The sequence below is a fragment of the Limulus polyphemus genome, unplaced genomic scaffold (genome assembly GCF_000517525.1).
Source record: "Limulus polyphemus unplaced genomic scaffold, Limulus_polyphemus-2.1.2 Scaffold855, whole genome shotgun sequence".
Lineage (NCBI taxonomy): Eukaryota > Metazoa > Arthropoda > Merostomata > Xiphosura > Limulidae > Limulus > Limulus polyphemus.
The window spans coordinates 218,447-236,571 of record NW_013666465.1 but is presented as its reverse complement, the minus strand read 5'-3'; the positions used below and the strand labels follow the sequence as shown (position 1 = coordinate 236,571).

Below are 18,125 nucleotides of genomic sequence, written 5' to 3'. Positions count from 1 at the left end.
TTAGGTTCCATGAACTTACAAATAGTGAAAGTAGCTTATTGTTATATTAAAAACTTTCACATACAGTAATAAACTCTTTGGAAAAGACTCGTAGACATGAAACGTGGAAAATAAAAACAAGAAAAAGATCCCACCTGCATTACAGGTTTGTCCCAGGGTCGATAAACTAGCTCACGATTTGAGGTATGAAGAGTTCATGCGCACCAGTATGTTAATCAGTGATTTCCCACAAGTCCAACGGCGAAAGCGAACGCCACCCTAAGTTCCTATTGCACTTCCAGGCTGATCCAAACTCAGAATAATGAGGCTCCTCAATTGTGGGTCAATAAAACCCAGCGGACAATTTAAAATTTAAGCCATGTGCGATGTTACCTGTTAACAGAGAGCACGAATGTCATCCCAGCCTTGACAGTTGTCAATGTTGTGTACCGACTTTTGATGGAACTTACTAACTTCGGATAAACTTTCGTCTGATACGACATAAATCTTATCCTGCCGTTTATCTGTATATGTGCCGTTGTTAAGACTCGCATATATGCAGGTTTCCATCTACAAAGATGAATTTTTTCATCATTACCGAGGAACAACTAGATAAACAGTCGCCATATTGAAACAATACGTCTCTGTCATGATCTCCCATGACGTTCCAATGGCCGGTCAACGATTAGAAACATAACTGGCGTTCTATGGCCATGTGATATGGTAATTTCTTTGGGAGGGCGGAGTCTAAGCCCTGTTAAACGACAAACGCGAAGAAAAATTATTTCCATCCAATTCACCCAAAAATTAATGATCATGAGCTCGTTTTTGATGAACTCACCGCCGTATTTGGAACCCAAATTTCCTCCCTGCGAAGAATATTCACAGGTTAACTACATTCCTAACCAAGGCGAAAGCTATTACGCTCAGCAACCGCATCATCATCACGGGTTTCACAATGCCGACACGCAGCACGCGCCGTTAAATTATGACCCTAACAGTGGCGGAGCCCGAGTTTCCGCTTTCACAAATCACGGAGCTACTAGTCCCTACTATCCGTCGTCATGTTCGCTGTCCCAGAGCAGTATATCAACACTTGAAAGGCTTACAAATCTGGGTTCCACCATAAATTGTGTAACGAGCGAACGTACTCGGGGCCGTGATGCTGTCTCTCCTGGACCAGGACAATCGCCCGAGAAGTCTCCACCGTCTTCGCCGCCATCTCCGCTGACAGATTCTAATTTCCACGCGGCGTCATCTTCTTCCTCGCGGAATCAGCCGTCAACTAACGTTCTTTCGAGAGATTCACCTGTTCAGAATTCCTCTTCAAACCATGGAAACGAGTCTCCCGATTTTGGGAACATTTCGAAACAACGACCGGCTATCTATCCGTGGATGAAGAAGGCTCATATGGGGTCGGGTAAGTGAAGAATTCTTTACTTTTAAACAGTATATGCTCGAGCACTCTCTTTAAGGACTTAGATGGCTTCTTTAATGAGCGCGTAGTGGTAATGGGTCACGTGCGTAAAGACGATAAATAACCTCCATGGTAATAAATTACCAGCTTACTTGCCCGTAGTTTTGTTGTGACGTCAATGTTGTTCGCATAGATTAAAGTAATAACAATAAATCAAGAGCCAAAATGTGTTTTGTTTTCTCTTGAGCTTCGTACTTCCTGTTAAGTAGTATTGAGAACCTAAACCAACCCACAACAAAAGATATTCTCTCGGCAAGAATAATGTTCCTAAATTATTAAATGCTTAATAATATGAAAAGTGCTGCTAAAATACTTGAATTAAACTCTCTTTTTTGTTGCAAAAAAAAGCTTTTTTGTATGCTTTACAAGTATCACCATTTGAACCTGTAACGGTATAAATATGTATATACGAACTGTTTTTTCTGCTTTACAAGTATCACCATTTGAACCTGTAACGGTATAAATATGTATATACGAACTGTTTTTTCTGCTTTACAAGTATCACCATTTGAACCTGTAACGGTATAAATATGTATATATGAATTGTTTTTTTTCTGCTTTACAAGTGTTACCATTTCAACCTGTAACGGTATAAATATGTATATACGAATTGTTTTTTTTCTGCTTTACAAGTGTTACCATTTCAACCTGTAACGGTATAAATATGTATATACGAATTGTTTTTTTTCTGTTTTACAAGTGTTACCATTTGAACCTGTAACGGTATAAATATGTATATACGAACTTGTTTTTTTTTCTGCTTTTACAAGTGTTACCATTTGAACCTATATCGGTATAAATATCTGCATACGAATTGTTTTTTTCTGCTTTACAAGTGTTACCATTTGAACCTACATCGGTATAAATATGTATATACGAATTCACTATTATAATATTTTTCAAACACAAAATAGTTTTATTATTATTATTTACGGTAAGGAGCGTGTAATCCTTTACTATATATATATATATATATTTATTTTTCAGCGAACGGCAACCTATCGCCGGGAATCGAGGCCAAACGGCAGAGGACGGCTTATACTAGACATCAAGTTCTTGAGTTAGAAAAAGAGTTCCACTTTAATCGCTATTTAACACGACGTCGTCGAATTGAGATTGCTCATGCACTCTGCCTTTCAGAACGACAGATTAAAATTTGGTTTCAGAACCGCCGTATGAAATGGAAGAAAGATAACAAGCTCCCTAACACCAAGAACGTCAGAAAACTGAGTCGCCATGCTGAAACCATTCACAGCGACCCATCGCCAGGTGTCCGACCCACTATCGGCCCGATCATGGGTCACCCATCATCACAAAACAGATCTGATCCAACGCGTCTAATCTCAAACCCCGAGAGCGGTGAAGTGTTACATTTGGGTTCCAAAGGTAATTATGGATTAACGGAGCTCTGACTCGTCTAACTGAAAGAATAAAACATCTATAACTGAATGAAACCAGCAAAAATTATCTGGACTCGTCTCACAGTCCAAGGGCGCAGGCATAAACTTAAAAGTCCAATCAATCCACATAACGCCTTTGAGTATATAACTTATAGAATAATAGCCTAGGTTTATCCACTTGTGCAGATGTTTGTCTCTGGTATGGGAGAGTGAACACCTAAGCTAAGGGAGAAAAACATATAAATTATCTACCAACACGAGATTAGGTTTAGGTGGTTAGAAGAACAACAAAAAAAATTGATGTTATCGAGTATCCACGTACGTTGATAGACTTAAAATAAGACCCAAAACTCGAGCGCTTTCGAATAGTTGACTATTCTTCTTCAGGAGAACGTATGTTGGTGGTATAGTTTAAGTTTTTACTTTTATCAAGTTATGGTATGTGAGACATGTTTTACAATAAGCACACACAGGTCGATTAGAACTTGTTTGTGGTCTGTCCAAACAAAGTAATATGAGAAGCCGAGAAGAAGCAATGTCTACCCTTACCTGCGTTTATCGCGTTGACAGCCAATGCAATCTAATACATCTGTCCATTTATTTGCTTGTCTTTCTGCGGAATACTTGCAAATAAAAACAAACAAAAAAAAACGTTATAATTTCGACATTTGACACATAAATCGTCCATGACATAACTTTAAGATAAATTCTAACCGTCAAAGTAATAAGCGTTACTTGGATGTTAATCAGAATGTCTAATTGAACTTATAAAAACAACAACAGCAAAGTTTGAATGAACTTGTCTTTATGGTTTAACCTCAGTTTTTTACCAAACAATAATCAGGTTATTTTTATTCAGTTTAAATACTTTATACTTTCTTTTTTAAATTTCTGCAAATGTTTCTACTAACATTTGTTTGTTTCATAGTTTCTTTTGACGTGAGAGTAAATCAGTGTTAGAATGATTAATGGGTATTAAAAACTTCTGCTGTGAGACACGCATTACCGGCTTTCACTTTAAATGTGTTACTTCATGCCGATCTTTTCGAAAGAGCTGAGTTTATTGCACATGAGATAATAATAAACACCGATGAGGTCTCTCTCTTGGCATCACACGAAAATTAGCGGTAAGAACACTATGGACTATTAGTTTTAACGACGGGTAACTGGTGGACACACACGAATCAGTATCATGGCCGTAAATCTTTACACTTTCCATTCGAATGAAGTTAAAGTTCCTAGTGTTAAACGTTCTATCTCTCTCTTCTTTTTTTTTTTTTCGTAAACTGATTTTGAATTAGGATGCATATTTTTTTTTCATTGTACAGCTTGACATCTCCATAAACTTTTTATATTTCTGCATCGTTCTAAAACTTTTGTATGTTTATAACACAATGAAGTACGTTACATTCTTTATATAAAGCGAAAAAAACCTATACATAGGCCTAAACCTAACTCATTTTTTTATATAAACAGACGCTTTGTAGCAAAAATGCTTTAATTCTGTACAAGTAAAGAAGATAAAAAACATAAGTGCACGACGCAGTTCGTTAATAAAATGTACATTCAATGATTCAAATATAGACATTTACTTGAAATACGAAAAACTTAAACGATTACATAAACTATCTTAACTGTGCAGTTGTTAATAGGGTGCCTGCAAACAGTGTTCCTTAAGAGAGGTTATAACTTATACAAAACCTACATATCTCTGTTCTTTGTCTTCATGGTTGTAACTGACGTTTCGAGTTCATTAATACAACCACTAGCAGAGAATCTAGAATGTGTGACAATGTACTGTGGGTTAATGTCTACTATATCGTTAATACTGAATTTGGAAGAAAAAAAAGTTTATTTTATTTACTATATACGTGAATTAATTCTTAAGATTCTTGTTAAGGCAGTGTCAGCTGGTGCTACAAGGTCAATCAAGTTGCTTAGAATTTCTGACAACTCAAATACGTCGTGTTATGCCACACGCCTTAGATGGCGTTGGGTTTTTGATATCTTTTCGTTTAGTTCGAAAAATACTGCTCTGTTTGAAACTCTAATGTTACTAAGTATTGACGAGAAATATTCCTTGTATTATATATTAAATCACGGCTCTATTTAAATGTGCTTGTGTATTAACTTTTAATCACACAAATAGTTTGTTTCAAGGGATATGAATTTATTAACGGTACAACTTTTCAAGATGTAGTTAGTTGATTTATCTCCTAGTTTTTCGTCGACGAGATTGAGGATGGTTGTAGTAAGAGCATACGTTTTTCAACAAATAGAATTTATGGAAAGAATTTCTATATCATAAATGTATACATATATTGGAAATTTACCCTCTAAAGAAGGAATGGTTCAGGGTGTGAGTTATTTTCATTATTTAGAAGAGCTAAGGATGTCAGTTCTTTTTATTGTTCTGAAGGAAGAGTTCAGGGTGTCAGTTATTTTTATTGTTTAGAGGCAAGAGCTAAGGGTGCTAGTTCTTTTTATATCAGAAGAAAATTTTCAAACCTCAGTTTTCGTATTTTGATTGTTCTGAAGCAAGAGTTCAGGTTGTAAGTTATTTTTATTGTTTAGAAACAAGAACTATGGTTCTCGGTTCTCTTTATATCATAAAAAATTCAGTGCCAGTTTTTATTTTCATTATTCTGAAGGAAGAGTTCAGGATGTCTGTTCTTGTTTTTTTATTGTTCATTTGTACATTTCAGTCATATCATTTGTTATCAATGTGCAATTAAATATTCAAAAATGCGTCTATGCACACGTTTTCCAATTTGTGGGAAAAAATATTTTAATGTTGCCCGTATTTGTTCCAGTTCTTCTTTTACAAATCTAAATAAATAAATAAAGTGTGTAAATTACAGTGATTGCAATATTTAAATTAATTACAACTCAACGAATATTCCTGTTAAAACACTATCAGAAGATTTAAAGCAGTGAACATGGATCGTCTGTGCAGGTACAAGGCTCTTATAAAACTAGGCCTACTGAGATGTCTTTATCCATACTGAAGTTTTATTTCATTTCCCTAATAGAGATTTTCGCAGTAATAATAAAAAATAATATTTAAATTGATTACAATTCAACGAATATTCCTGTTAAAACACTATCAGAAGATTTAAAGCAGTAAACATGGATCGTCTGTGCAGGTACAAGGCTCTTATAAAACTAGGCCTAGTGAGATGCCTTTATCCATACTGAAGTTTTATTTCGTTTCCCTAATAGATGTTTTCGCAGTAATAATAAAAACATTATTTTAGAAATTATTGAGCTAAATACAAGTAAAGAAATATTGTATCATTTTATTGATTTGTACATCCTAACACATTCACACCCCTACTTATTGTGAAATATAATTAAGTGGGGTTTTGTAACTTACTTACACAGATAAAGTATATTTTACTTGTAGAATCAAGGTTCAGTTAGCGCAAATCAAATGCCAAACCTATAGTTCTATTAGAAGTATATATTTAATAACCGCTGTTTCATGTTCTGGAACATTCGTGGAGATTACTTGGATAAAATGTTGGAGCTAATGAAACGTTGGTACAATTTATTTGAAGAATTAGATGTAGTGTACTTTGTTGTTTAGCCTGATTGGGGAAAAAAAGCAAACTTATACATACACATCATGCATTCGTACATATTTTGTTGTTTTGTGGTGTATAGTGTTGTGGTAGCGAAGTGCAAACCCTATATACATATATATAGTTCATGGAGTATACAATATTTTATTTCGTGCATGACTGTCATAGAAACTGATCCTTCCTAGCGTATTACTTGTCTGTATCATCTTATAATACATGTATAAAAGTAGTGCCATATCTATATATGTGTTAATGTTCATGTTAACTTGAATGTTGTTATTATCTATAATATACTCAAACATGTTCAACCTGATCAGTACTATTTATATTAATTATGAAAAGTCGTGCTCTTGTTGAGAGTAATTTAGTGTTTAGATCTAAAAGAAAGTGGGAAAAAAACAACACCTAAAATCTGAATTCTATGGGTTCTGTTACAATAATTCACATGGAAAAACAAACTGTTGTAACAGTTTAGGTATTCAGCTTAATGTACAGCCTACTGGCATATTAACATTTTTATTACACTTTAGAATGGAGTCCGTTGTTTATCTTCAGGCTTGGGTATGGCGTGTACTACATTAGTTTGAAGTTTACTATGTTAATCTTATGCTAATTTAATAAAGTTGACTGTGGCAATTTTCTTATTCTTGGGTTGTTCCTTTTTAGAATGGAGTCCATTGTTTACCTTCTGGTTCAGTAGGGCATGTACTACATTAATTTGAAGTCTACTATGTTAATCTTATGCTTATTCAATAAAGTCTGCTGTGGTAATTTTATTCTTCTGGGTTTTTCTTCTTTAGAATGAAGTGCACTAGGGTAATATCTTGCTTCTATACGTTTTACTCTACTTAGAATAAAACCTTCTATGACGACATTCTGTTATTGTTTTTATACTGCTTTATAATGAAGCTTACTGAGTTGGCCTTATGATCTTGGGTTTATATAGTTTTGTAATGAAGCTTACTGAGTTAATATTCTATTGCTAGGTTTCTAATGCTTTAAAATGAAAGTTATTGCGTTAGTCTTCTAATTCTGGACTTATATAGTTTTTATAATGAAGATTAGTGGGATAACTTTCAAATTTTAGTGATGAAGTCTAGTGATTCTAATATTCTTTTGCTAAGTTTCTAGTTCTTTAGAATGAAGCAAAGTGAGTCAAACTTCTAATTCAAGTTTTAATTCACTTTGTAATGAAATGAATACTGTAGTAACCTTCTGTTGTTTGGTTTATATTTCTTTGCAATGAAGTTTAGAGGTGTAGCCTTCTCTTGTTAGGTTTATACTGCTTTATAATGAGTCTAATTTAACTTTCTGATGCTCGATCTATCTCATTTTCTCGTGGTTTAAGAATGTATAAAATTGAATATTGGTTGAAGGCTTATAATAATAACCTTCTGATTCTCCAAGGTTTGGAACTAGTTCAAACTAAAGTTTACTATAATATGTTTCCAAGATTGGAACTTCTACTGCTATAGGATGAATTTTGTTTCTCCTTAAATGAAAGTTTTTTTTTTATTCGGTTTTAGGCTTAACTAAACTGTTATAATCTATTGATGCTGTAGATTTTGTACCACTATTAGACGATGTAATCCATAAATTAGATAAGAATATGTACGTTGTATTTAGTCTTGTTACATAAACCCACATATATCTAATAATTAGATACTTAAGATTCAAATATTCTTGTTTAACTTTATAGTAAAATAGACAGTTGTGATGTTTTATGTACATTCGTTTGAAATAGGAAATCACATTTGTACATATATATGTGAGTACAGTCGAAGCAAAGACAACCAGTTTATTATAGCATTTATTTTACTGTTGAGATTAAGTTGTAATAATATGTTTGATTTTCATATTGACGATTATTCGTATACGTTTAAGTAAATCCCTGAAAATGTTTCGTTCTATCAAGCTAACCCTTCCTCTTATACAGGATTTCACTACTGTACTAGAAGTGTTTTGAGTAGAGTTACTTTGCTGAATTGTATATATATGTGAGTACAGTCGAAGCAAAGACAACCAGTTTATCATAGCAGTTTATTTTACTGTTGAGATTAAGTTGAAATAATATGTTTGATTTTCATATTGACGATTATTCGTATACGTTTAAGTAAATCCCTGAAAATGTTTCGTCCTATCAAGCTAACCCTTCCTCTTATATTGGTAAAATACAGGATTTCACTACTGTACTAGAAGTGTTTTGAGTAGAGTTACTTTGCTGAATTGTATATACTGTATAATGTGTTAAATGAGAAAACTTTTACGTAGTTTTTAAAACCATGATCAAAACTCTGTTTGTGTTCAATTAAATATTTAAAGGCAATTCAGAATGTTATTTCGTTTGTTTTGCCATCTAATCTGTCTGCATTATATATATATATATAAATATATACATCTACGTTGACAAATTATATTTGGTAATGAGTCAAATAAAGCCTTTTTCCTGGATTCTTTTTCAATTTTGCAGAGAGTATTGAATTGTTTTTTACTTTGCCTATAATTTGAGGTCTCCTGAATAAATGAATATGAAATTATAATCTTGTAGACATTTGTGTGATTTCACACTTACAAACTTGTAAGCTAACGTTACGTACTAGTAAAGACTTGACTAATTAACTGGGTCTAATAAATTACACACCGAACATAAATGAACATAAATTCCAGTGTTTTAATTTCTATGGGAATCGCTTTAACAGCATGTCCTCTATTTATTTATTTTTGATGAGAGTGTTACGTATACTTGCCCCCTGATACTTTAGAACTGCACACACTGACTGAACCTTTGATTAATAAGCAATTAATAGCTATTTCCTAAGTAACGCTTTACACATTTTTTTTAAATTATTTACATAAAGATGTAAGATAACTTTATGAAAATGGTGATGTATATTTAAAAATTAAGGTATATTGATAAACCTAAAAGGTAAATCATCTTGCTCCAGATTATTTCTTTCAACAGCTAAGGAGAGTATTAATTGGTTTATGTGAATATAAGCACACACACACATGTGTAAGTCTTATGTTTTTCCTAACGAAATAATGTTGCTACTGTTAGTGTGAGACTATAACAATGTCTTTTGGTATAGATAATAGAAATGCTACAGAAATAAATAAACAATAACGTATAATCAAAGGCAGATTTGAGATCAAGCCTTTTTAACGTGATGACAAATAATAAGTCAAATATGTATTCGAGTTTCATTAGTAACTCAGTCACCTAATAAAAAACAACTCTTCTTTTGTGAAACTCTGAGAGACCAGTCAAACAGAGCAGTTGCTCAAAACGATATTTTAAGTTACAATAAATAAATGGCCCAGTGAAAGAAATTGTTATCAAGAAGAAATTATTTTTTGTTTGTGTTATATTTAAGCTACCAACGTACTTCTTTATTTTCAAATATTCACGTTATGTGGGTGTTCGATTCTAACAATAATATTTTAAAAAAAATTGTCTATATCGTTTTTTTTTAGCTTTGTGCTAAATGCAGCAAATAAACTCTACCGTTTTTACGAGTCATAAGAGCTGGATTTATCATAACGTATAGTAAATAGTGTCACACTGTACTACAGGACCTTTACTTTTATGTAGCCTTAGTTTATTGTATGCTATTTTGACTTAAGATGTTTATTCGAAGGTCAAGAAAGATTGTTTAATAACTGCCATTACCAAGAACTATAACTTTTTAGTAAATTTATTATAAAAAATTATTATTTTATAATAACTAAATCCTACAACTTTAATATAAATTAAGTATGCAAGAAACATGTTTCAAAACTAGAAGAAAAGGAGGTGTGTTTGAGTGGAATACAAATTGTAGGTTTATGAATCACATTGTCTTAAATCTCCATCATAATGTTTTTATATTGTTTTTTTAACACCACAGAAGCTCTCTTTGTATACCTGTCAATAAAGTTAAAGTTTGGGGTTTCCAAGTTGAATCCAAGCCTTAACCAGAGTTTTCATGTTGAACCCAAGCCTTAACCATAGTTTCCAAGTTGACACCAAACTTTTACCATGATTCCCAAGTTGACAACAAACCTTTACCATAGTTCCAAAGTTGACTCCAAACCTTAACCATAGTTTCCAAGTTGAATCCAAGCCTTAACCATAGTTTCCAAGTTGATAACATACCTTACCATGGTTCCAAAGTTGACTCCAAACCTTGACATTAGTTCTCAACTTGACTCCAAACTTAATAATAGTTCCCAAGTTGAATCCAAATCTTAAACATAGCAACTTTAACCATAGTTTTCAAGTTAACAGCAAAGCTTAATCATTCTTCCCAAGTGACTCCAAACATTAACCATGGTTCCCAAGTTGACTTCAATTCTTAACAATAGTAACTTTAATTATACTAATATTAACCATATTTCCCATCCAAATCCTAACCGTACTAGCTTTAACACTAGTTACCAAATTTCTACAAACCTTAATGATAGTTTCGAAGTTGATTTCAAACCTGAATCCAAATTCTCAAGTTGACTCCAAATCTTAATCACAGATAAAACCATAATAAGTCTGACTACAGTAAGCATGAAGAACCGTAATAGCAAACGCTAACTGAAAAAACAACAACAAAAACATAGAGGTATTAGCAAATTCATAACTCGTAAACTCTTTGATGGTTAAATACTAGATTGCGTTGTTATCCTGTAGCAACTTTACAGAAGAAGTCCACTGTAATCTTGAAATACTATTTTATGATAGAAAACGATTAATATGTGATAGGAAAATTATAATTTTTATAAGCTTTTCTCACGAATAGAATTATATATTTTTATTTAATTAGTCATTCGATTTTTTGATCAAAGAGCTTTTTTACTCATAGAGCTTGAAAAAAAACCAACAACAATAAGCCTTCACACCACTTCAACAGATGGCGCTCCACTAACTATTCAAAAAAATACTTTTCGAATTATGAATGAAACAGTAAAGTAAGGATATCACATTAGTAAAACAAAACTGTAAGTTTTTATATGAAATGAAATAGTTTGTAAAACGTTTCAGAAAATTTAATATCAGCTTCAATCAAAAAGAAAACTTTGGTATGAAATAAAAATGTATAAGTACATTTTACATTTCTTTGGAGTTTATGACTCTAACTAACCAATATCATTAGATAATGTACAATTACTTAATACTTATACTAGCAAATGAAATGAATTGACTGTTGTTGTTTTTGTTTTTTTGTAGCATTGCCTTATTTAAGTTATATATTAAGATAATACTAATATTTACAGCTTTAACTAAAAGGAAAATATCTTCGGAAGTGTAGTTGCTTTTCTAAAGAGTGAAAAATAAAAACTACCAGGAAAACATGTCAGTGACAGGACATTAACGCTTTCATAAAAGAGGTCGACCTGTTTAAACGCAGCCTTTGATGACAGTCTGATTTATGATGGAGTATGATCCTTCTGAAGCCAAAAATAGTTTTTGTAACTTACATATTAAAATATCAACCACACCCAAAAATCATACTCCTTGTCAAATATGTATAACTCTAACGAGGATATATATATATATATATATATACAGAATATCAACCATGCTCAAAAATCATACTCCTTGTCAAATATGTATAACTCTTACGAGGATATTTTGATATATATATATATATATTCAGAATATCAGCCATGCTCAAAAATCATACTCCTTGTCAAATATGTATAACTTTTACTGGTAGGATCTAGTCTAACTTTTGTTATCAGGTTGTTTGTTTGTTTGTTTTCTGATATTCGCGTAAAACTATCCAAAGGGCTATTTGAGATAGACGTTTGAGCTCATAGACTAGAATGAAGGTAGCTAGTCAATATCACCCACCGCCAACTCTAATATTATCCGACTATATAATGGGATTTGACCGTTATTCTTGGAATACACCCACGGCCAAAAAGTTTCCACGATATTTTCTTCGGTAACGGGACGCGAATCTATAGGAGTCACATATCCACATTCCCGGCATGCTAATCACTGGGCCACGCCCGACTAATCGGGTTATCTTGCGTCACTGTTATTTATTATCAATCCACTTAGTAACTCTATACTATTATATGAATAGTCTTCAAGTGCCACTGTAGTCATTTCATGACTATGGTAGCTTTTCCAAAATTCAAAGTGTCTCTATGTTATTGAAAACTATATGTATTCTTTACATAAAGCATTTTTCATTTTCATAATTCCATTGCTACTAAGCCTTGTTTTTCTCCTTCCAATCAGTCGTATTTACCTACAGCTACTGCTGAATAAAGACTACAAGGAACAGAGCAACTACAAAACAAAACAAGGAAATGATCCACTTTACCCATACGAGAAACACTGTTAAAGTTTTGCCAACATTTTCCATTAAATATTAATTTAACAATGATTTTAAGTATTACACTGTTTTCCGAGATGTTAGGAATGTCAAAATAACCCCTATTTATCTTGTAAATTTTACTTTTGAAATCTTTTAGATATCCCTAATGTGGTGCTTCTTCAACCCATTGGGATCCTGGTGGCTCAGTGGTAAACTTCTGGACCCATAACGCCAAAATTTGGGGATCGAGTCCCGTAATGGGTCTAGCATTGATAGCCCATAGAGCAGCTTTGCATTTCAAAACAAATAAACGGGGTATGCTGTGTCCGCCACGAGTACAGAATCCCGCTTCTTAGCATTATAAGCCTTCCGACTAACCTCTGACCACTACGGGGGGGGGGGGGCAAGAAACAATAAACTCACTGGTCAACCGAAAGGAGTTACAGTAAGACAATACTCAGAGGATTTGGGTAGGCAAGAGTACCATTCAGCTAAAAGATGACAGAGACATTTCCACCACTCACAAGCAGAAAGTGAAGTAAGAAACGTCAAAATTATTATAGTGGACACATTATAGTCATGTGGAGGAAGACAACGTGTGGTTATTGTGGACACATTATGGTCGTGTGGAGGAAGACAACGTGTGGTTATTGTGGACACATTATGGTCATGTGGAGGAAGACAACGTGTGGTTATTGTGGACACATTATGGTCGTGTGGAGGAAGACAACATGTGGTTATTGTGGACACATTATGGTCGTATGGAGGAAGTCAAAGTGTGGTTATTGTGGTCACATTATGGTCGTGTGGAGGAAGACAACGTGTGGTTATTGTGGACACATTATGGTCGTGTGGAGGAAGACAACGTGTGGTTAGTCTTCAGAATGAATCTAAATGAACAATAGACAGTCAACTAACTCGGTTTTGTGTTCTTAATCAAGTACAGTAATATAAAAATCATAGAACTGATGATAGACTCCATGATCGACTTTACCTATTGCTTGAAATATGTAACTATTCTTGATGCTGTAATCTACGAAGTTTTAGGATAAAATAAGTATATAGTTGTATAAATGTTTTTATCACCAGAGTCAAAACAAAGATGAAAAGCAACACACCCATTGCAGTTCCTTTACACGCCTATTCACTATCATAGCCGCACCAATCAGAAGAAAGAATGGATCCGCGAGAGCTTTGGTTGAAGAAGAGTGGCTAATCTGCTTGACTCTACAACCTGACGAATCAACTGGAAGACATAAACAGCCTTGCGTGACTCAAGGCTATAGGTGTGAGTTTTCACGTGTTGTTGCTCCATGTAAATAGTGAAAGCCTATCTCGACCATATCAAACCGAACTGTTTAAATTTTTCTAATGGCTGAAATTAGACAGAAGGTTAAAGTTTGATCTAGGACACCACTATAACACAAATCCTCGTACATTTACTGCAATTTTTTTTTTCTTGGAAAACTCGAGTTATTAATAACTTGATTCACTGAAAGTATTTTTATCCATTTGTTGTTAATAGGTGTGACAGTGCGTCCCAACTGATCACAGTTTTTTAAGTATATAATAAAATTACTAACGGTGTTATTTGGATATAATATTAGGCCTTATACTAACTTACGAAACAGTTTAGTAAGTATAAACATAAGGCATATGTATCATCAGAAGACAATATAGAATTAATATTTTTTGCAAGTTTAATAATTTTTATTGAATGAATGATTATGCAATCATGTATTGATATAATTTTATATGATACTGACATCAAGAATCTCTGTGGGTCAATGGTAAGTTTACGGACTTACAGCGATTAAATTCTGGGTTTGATTATTCGCGGTGTACAAAGTACAGAAAGCTCATTGTGTAGCTTTGCACTAAGAAAACAACAATACTAACATCAGCTATCTTCCAAGTCGAATAACAGCATAAACAAATGTACTAAAAGATTTATGTTTATGTTATAAATAATAGACTAGAGGGAAGGCAGTTAGATAACAGCGCTACCACCAGTTCTTGGGTTACTCTTGTCTGACCAATTAGTGAAATTTGACCAGTACTCTTAAATAGCACAATCACAACCTCAGAGTGCAACGCGTTTTTGTGACAGCAGGCTACGAACAAGAAAATTATGGATTTACAGTCCGAGTACGCTAAAAATTAGCCACGCCTGGACCTCTTCGAAATTCAGGTCCAACAGAGATTCCTACGTGACTGTAAAATAAATAAACACCAACTAAATAACGCTCTCATAAATGACTTACATCTGAAATTATACTGGAAGTTTTAATCTGAATGGCACTTTATGAACATATAGAAACGGCCAAGTCAGGTGTTCTTCTTTTCGGATATAGTTGGCTTTAAGTTTGACCTACTGTACAGAGGAAAGGCAGCCAGCTGACCAGAAGTACTCTTTGTCATGAGGATTTTATCTGGCTTATTGCGCCAAATAACTGCAATGACTGCTATTTATATAGTGCACACATGGCTAAAAGTGCGGAGAGTGTTCAGAGGGATCACATCTCGAGCTTTGGACTCGTCGATCCGCCACACAACACGTTAACTACCAGGCAACGCCCGGCCCTAAAAATGAAACAAAATACAGAATCTATCATTACACAACACACGAGAATAAATTAAAAGTATAGTAATACATATATTCACCAGATGAAACAACATCAACATTGAACATTTTTAGTGGAGAATAACCACATTAATCTGAAATGTTTACACTACAAAAATGACATAAAACCTCAGGTAAACAGCTTCTAGAAGAAACCTACGTCATGCAAACTAAGATACAGAGTAACATTATTGTTCTTAAATAAAAATAAACCTTGAAAATCAACTTTTTTTGCAGCTCGTTGGAGGTTTTAACGTGAGTTCTCAATAACCATAAAAACGTACTAAACTTCGTTAGTTTCGGTGTTTGAAAGTATTCACGATGTATGCTGATGAGTAGGAATAGCATGTCTATGTTTTACTAGTTAATAACTCAAATGATTGTTAGATATATGATTATGCTTGTTTTATTATATTTTGTTTTCGTAATAATTCGATGGAGGTTTAGCTTAATCTTAGTTCACAAATTAATTTTTCTACTTCTTATTCAGACCTTGTTATTACAGCGTACACTTTTCAAGTAAAAAGGGGAAAAAAATACCGCCAAAACAGAAACGTTCGCTAAACAAAATTCTCATTGCAATAGTGTAAAGGTATTATTAGATGATTACATTAAAAGTTGGATCTTATGGTGAAATTCTAATGCACAATAAGCAGGTAGATAATTAGATATATGGTTAGTTAAATAATTATAAATGTCCTCTGAGGGGGAACACATATATGATATATAAATACAGTGCAAAGGACAAAAGAAAGAACTGTGAAATAGCTCTGAGCTTCAAAGTAATCTCCCCCCCCCCCCCTAGCCTCCCTGTCTCGCCTCTGAATACCCTCTATCCTTCCTTGTTCTTTCATGCAGTCAGACAGCCGATACCTATAGGTAGCACGAGAGTGAACCGTTCTGCGAAAGATTTATGACGAGTGTTATTGATCCCCAGGAATCTCAGAAGACAGAGATATATGGTTTTATTTATACCTCGGGCTCCTGGACAGGCTTTAATTACATTGCCGCTAGGGGACCGGTTTCCTGTGCATGGTTTTGTATATTAAGGAGCGTAAGCCGCCCTATCTTGCTTTTCATTTAAAGGGTTAGAGTGTTAGTAAGCCGGGCTACAGTTGTTATGCAGCTGCGAATTATTTATTTGACAGAATATGACTGGACAACAGTTCCAAGAAGACAAGGAAGAAAATTCACGGAAAATGATTAAATGCACTTCTAACTAGAGCTCTTTTATAATTTTTCTCCTGAACGGACAAGAATTTAATTCGGGTTGAATTCACTAGTTTTTTTTTTATGGTTAAAACACGGAATCAAAGAACAAAAGAAAAAGAAAGTGCTTGATTCAGTGCGGTGGTTTACAGAAGGAGTCACTTTCCCACAACTGCCAGCAGGTGGTGAATGAAATAATATAAAGATGTTATTGTTGTGGACAACAAAAGGTGTTGTTTACTTCAAATGATTTTGATGGTGGACTCTGGATGCTACGATACGTTTTTATTCTGTGGAATATCTAAAGGTTCAAAATGATTTTTTATGGTAACATAGAATCGCGGGCAGTTAAAGGAAGACATATCTTTTAAAAGCAAACAGACAAACAGTTAGAGCTACAAACAAACAGTGAAAATAAGAACTCATTCCTGTCCATCTTGAGTTGTTACATTTTTATTAAAGGACATTGCCACTCATAAACTACAAAATTCATTTTTAATTTCAAAATTTATCACCCGTAATTTTGCTTGCTATCGTACGTACTAAACCATCGTTTCAGACGAGTGCAAATACATGCCGTTAAGCCTTTTTTTTAACCGTCGTTTCAGACGAGTGCAAGTACATGTCGTTAAGCCTTTTTTTTTTTTGGTAGACTTCAAAAGAATCCGTTTCATTATAAAACCTTTAAAATACTAAGGCATTTACGTCGCAAGATGAATGTGGTGTTTAGAAAAAGTGTTGGTTTCCAGAACTATAAGCTATAAGACGTCTGATGTCGTAATGCAACTTTTGACATTTCCGCCAATTACTGAAGTTTATGGGTCGTAAAATCATGATGAGTGTAGTGTCGACATCTCATTGCTATCGCAGTAATATCTAGCATAACGTATCCGTCTTTCTCTGTTATATATATTGAGATAAGCTGATAAGTGAAAAAAAAAAAACAACATTAAGACGAGGCTGTGATTCAGTACTCGATTCTCAAAAAATCTTAAAATATTGACCTTTTACCTATTAACCCGACCACCTCTTTTTTATCCTTTCTTCCCCAGCTAACTAGCTGTTTGTTATATTGTCTATCTCTCCTGTCTAACTGTCTAGTTGTTTATCCGTTACCCCCCTCTCTCTCCCTATATTCATCTGTTTATTAACGAACCGGGCGTGGCCTAGTGAATCCGATCGAGGGTCCAGAGATCGCGTTCCTTTGCGTTAGAAATATAAAAGTACAAACTCGCGCTCCAAATGTTAGGGGCATGGGTGAGTTTTAAGAGTGGCTGTTAAGCCTCACTATTCTCTTAGATTAGCTCAGGAGTTGGTGGTGGGTGTTGTTGTCCTTCTCTCTCTACTCTGTCAGTTAAAATTTAGGAACAGCTCCTGAAGATATCCCTTGTGTAGAGCTTTGCGCGGATATCCAACGCAAGGAAAAAAAAACACTGTTGATCAACAGAAAATGTATCGTGCTCCCAAATAATAATAATAATAGTGTTGCTTCTATATAAATTCGGCTCTGTATTGTTACTACATAAATTCGGCTTTGTATAATAACTTACTTTT

The 18,125-nt window shown here is 33.9% G+C and overlaps 1 protein-coding gene across 1 annotated transcript; it reads left to right on the top strand.

The window, feature by feature from the left end:
• The first annotated feature begins 691 nt into the window (after window positions 1–691).
• Window positions 692–3,182, top strand: LOC106460884 (homeobox protein Hox-A4-like). Its single transcript, XM_022387688.1, has 2 exons — window positions 692–1,399; window positions 2,444–3,182. Exons 1-2 carry the CDS (start codon window positions 700–702, stop codon window positions 2,866–2,868), a joined length of 1,125 nt encoding a protein of 374 aa, XP_022243396.1. The 5' UTR covers window positions 692–699; the 3' UTR covers window positions 2,869–3,182.
• Window positions 3,183–18,125: the final 14,943 nt, after the last annotated feature.

What these genes read in the sequence shown, in the direction of transcription:
- LOC106460884 (XM_022387688.1), top strand. Translation starts at nt 700, where the DNA reads ATGGTAATTTCTTTGGGAGGGCGGAGTCTAAGCCCTGTTAAACGACAA. An exon ending in GAAGGCTCATATGGGGTCGG is followed by an intron (nt 1,400 to 2,443) that starts GTAAGTGAAGAA and finishes TTTATTTTTCAG; the next exon opens with CGAACGGCAACCTATCGCCG.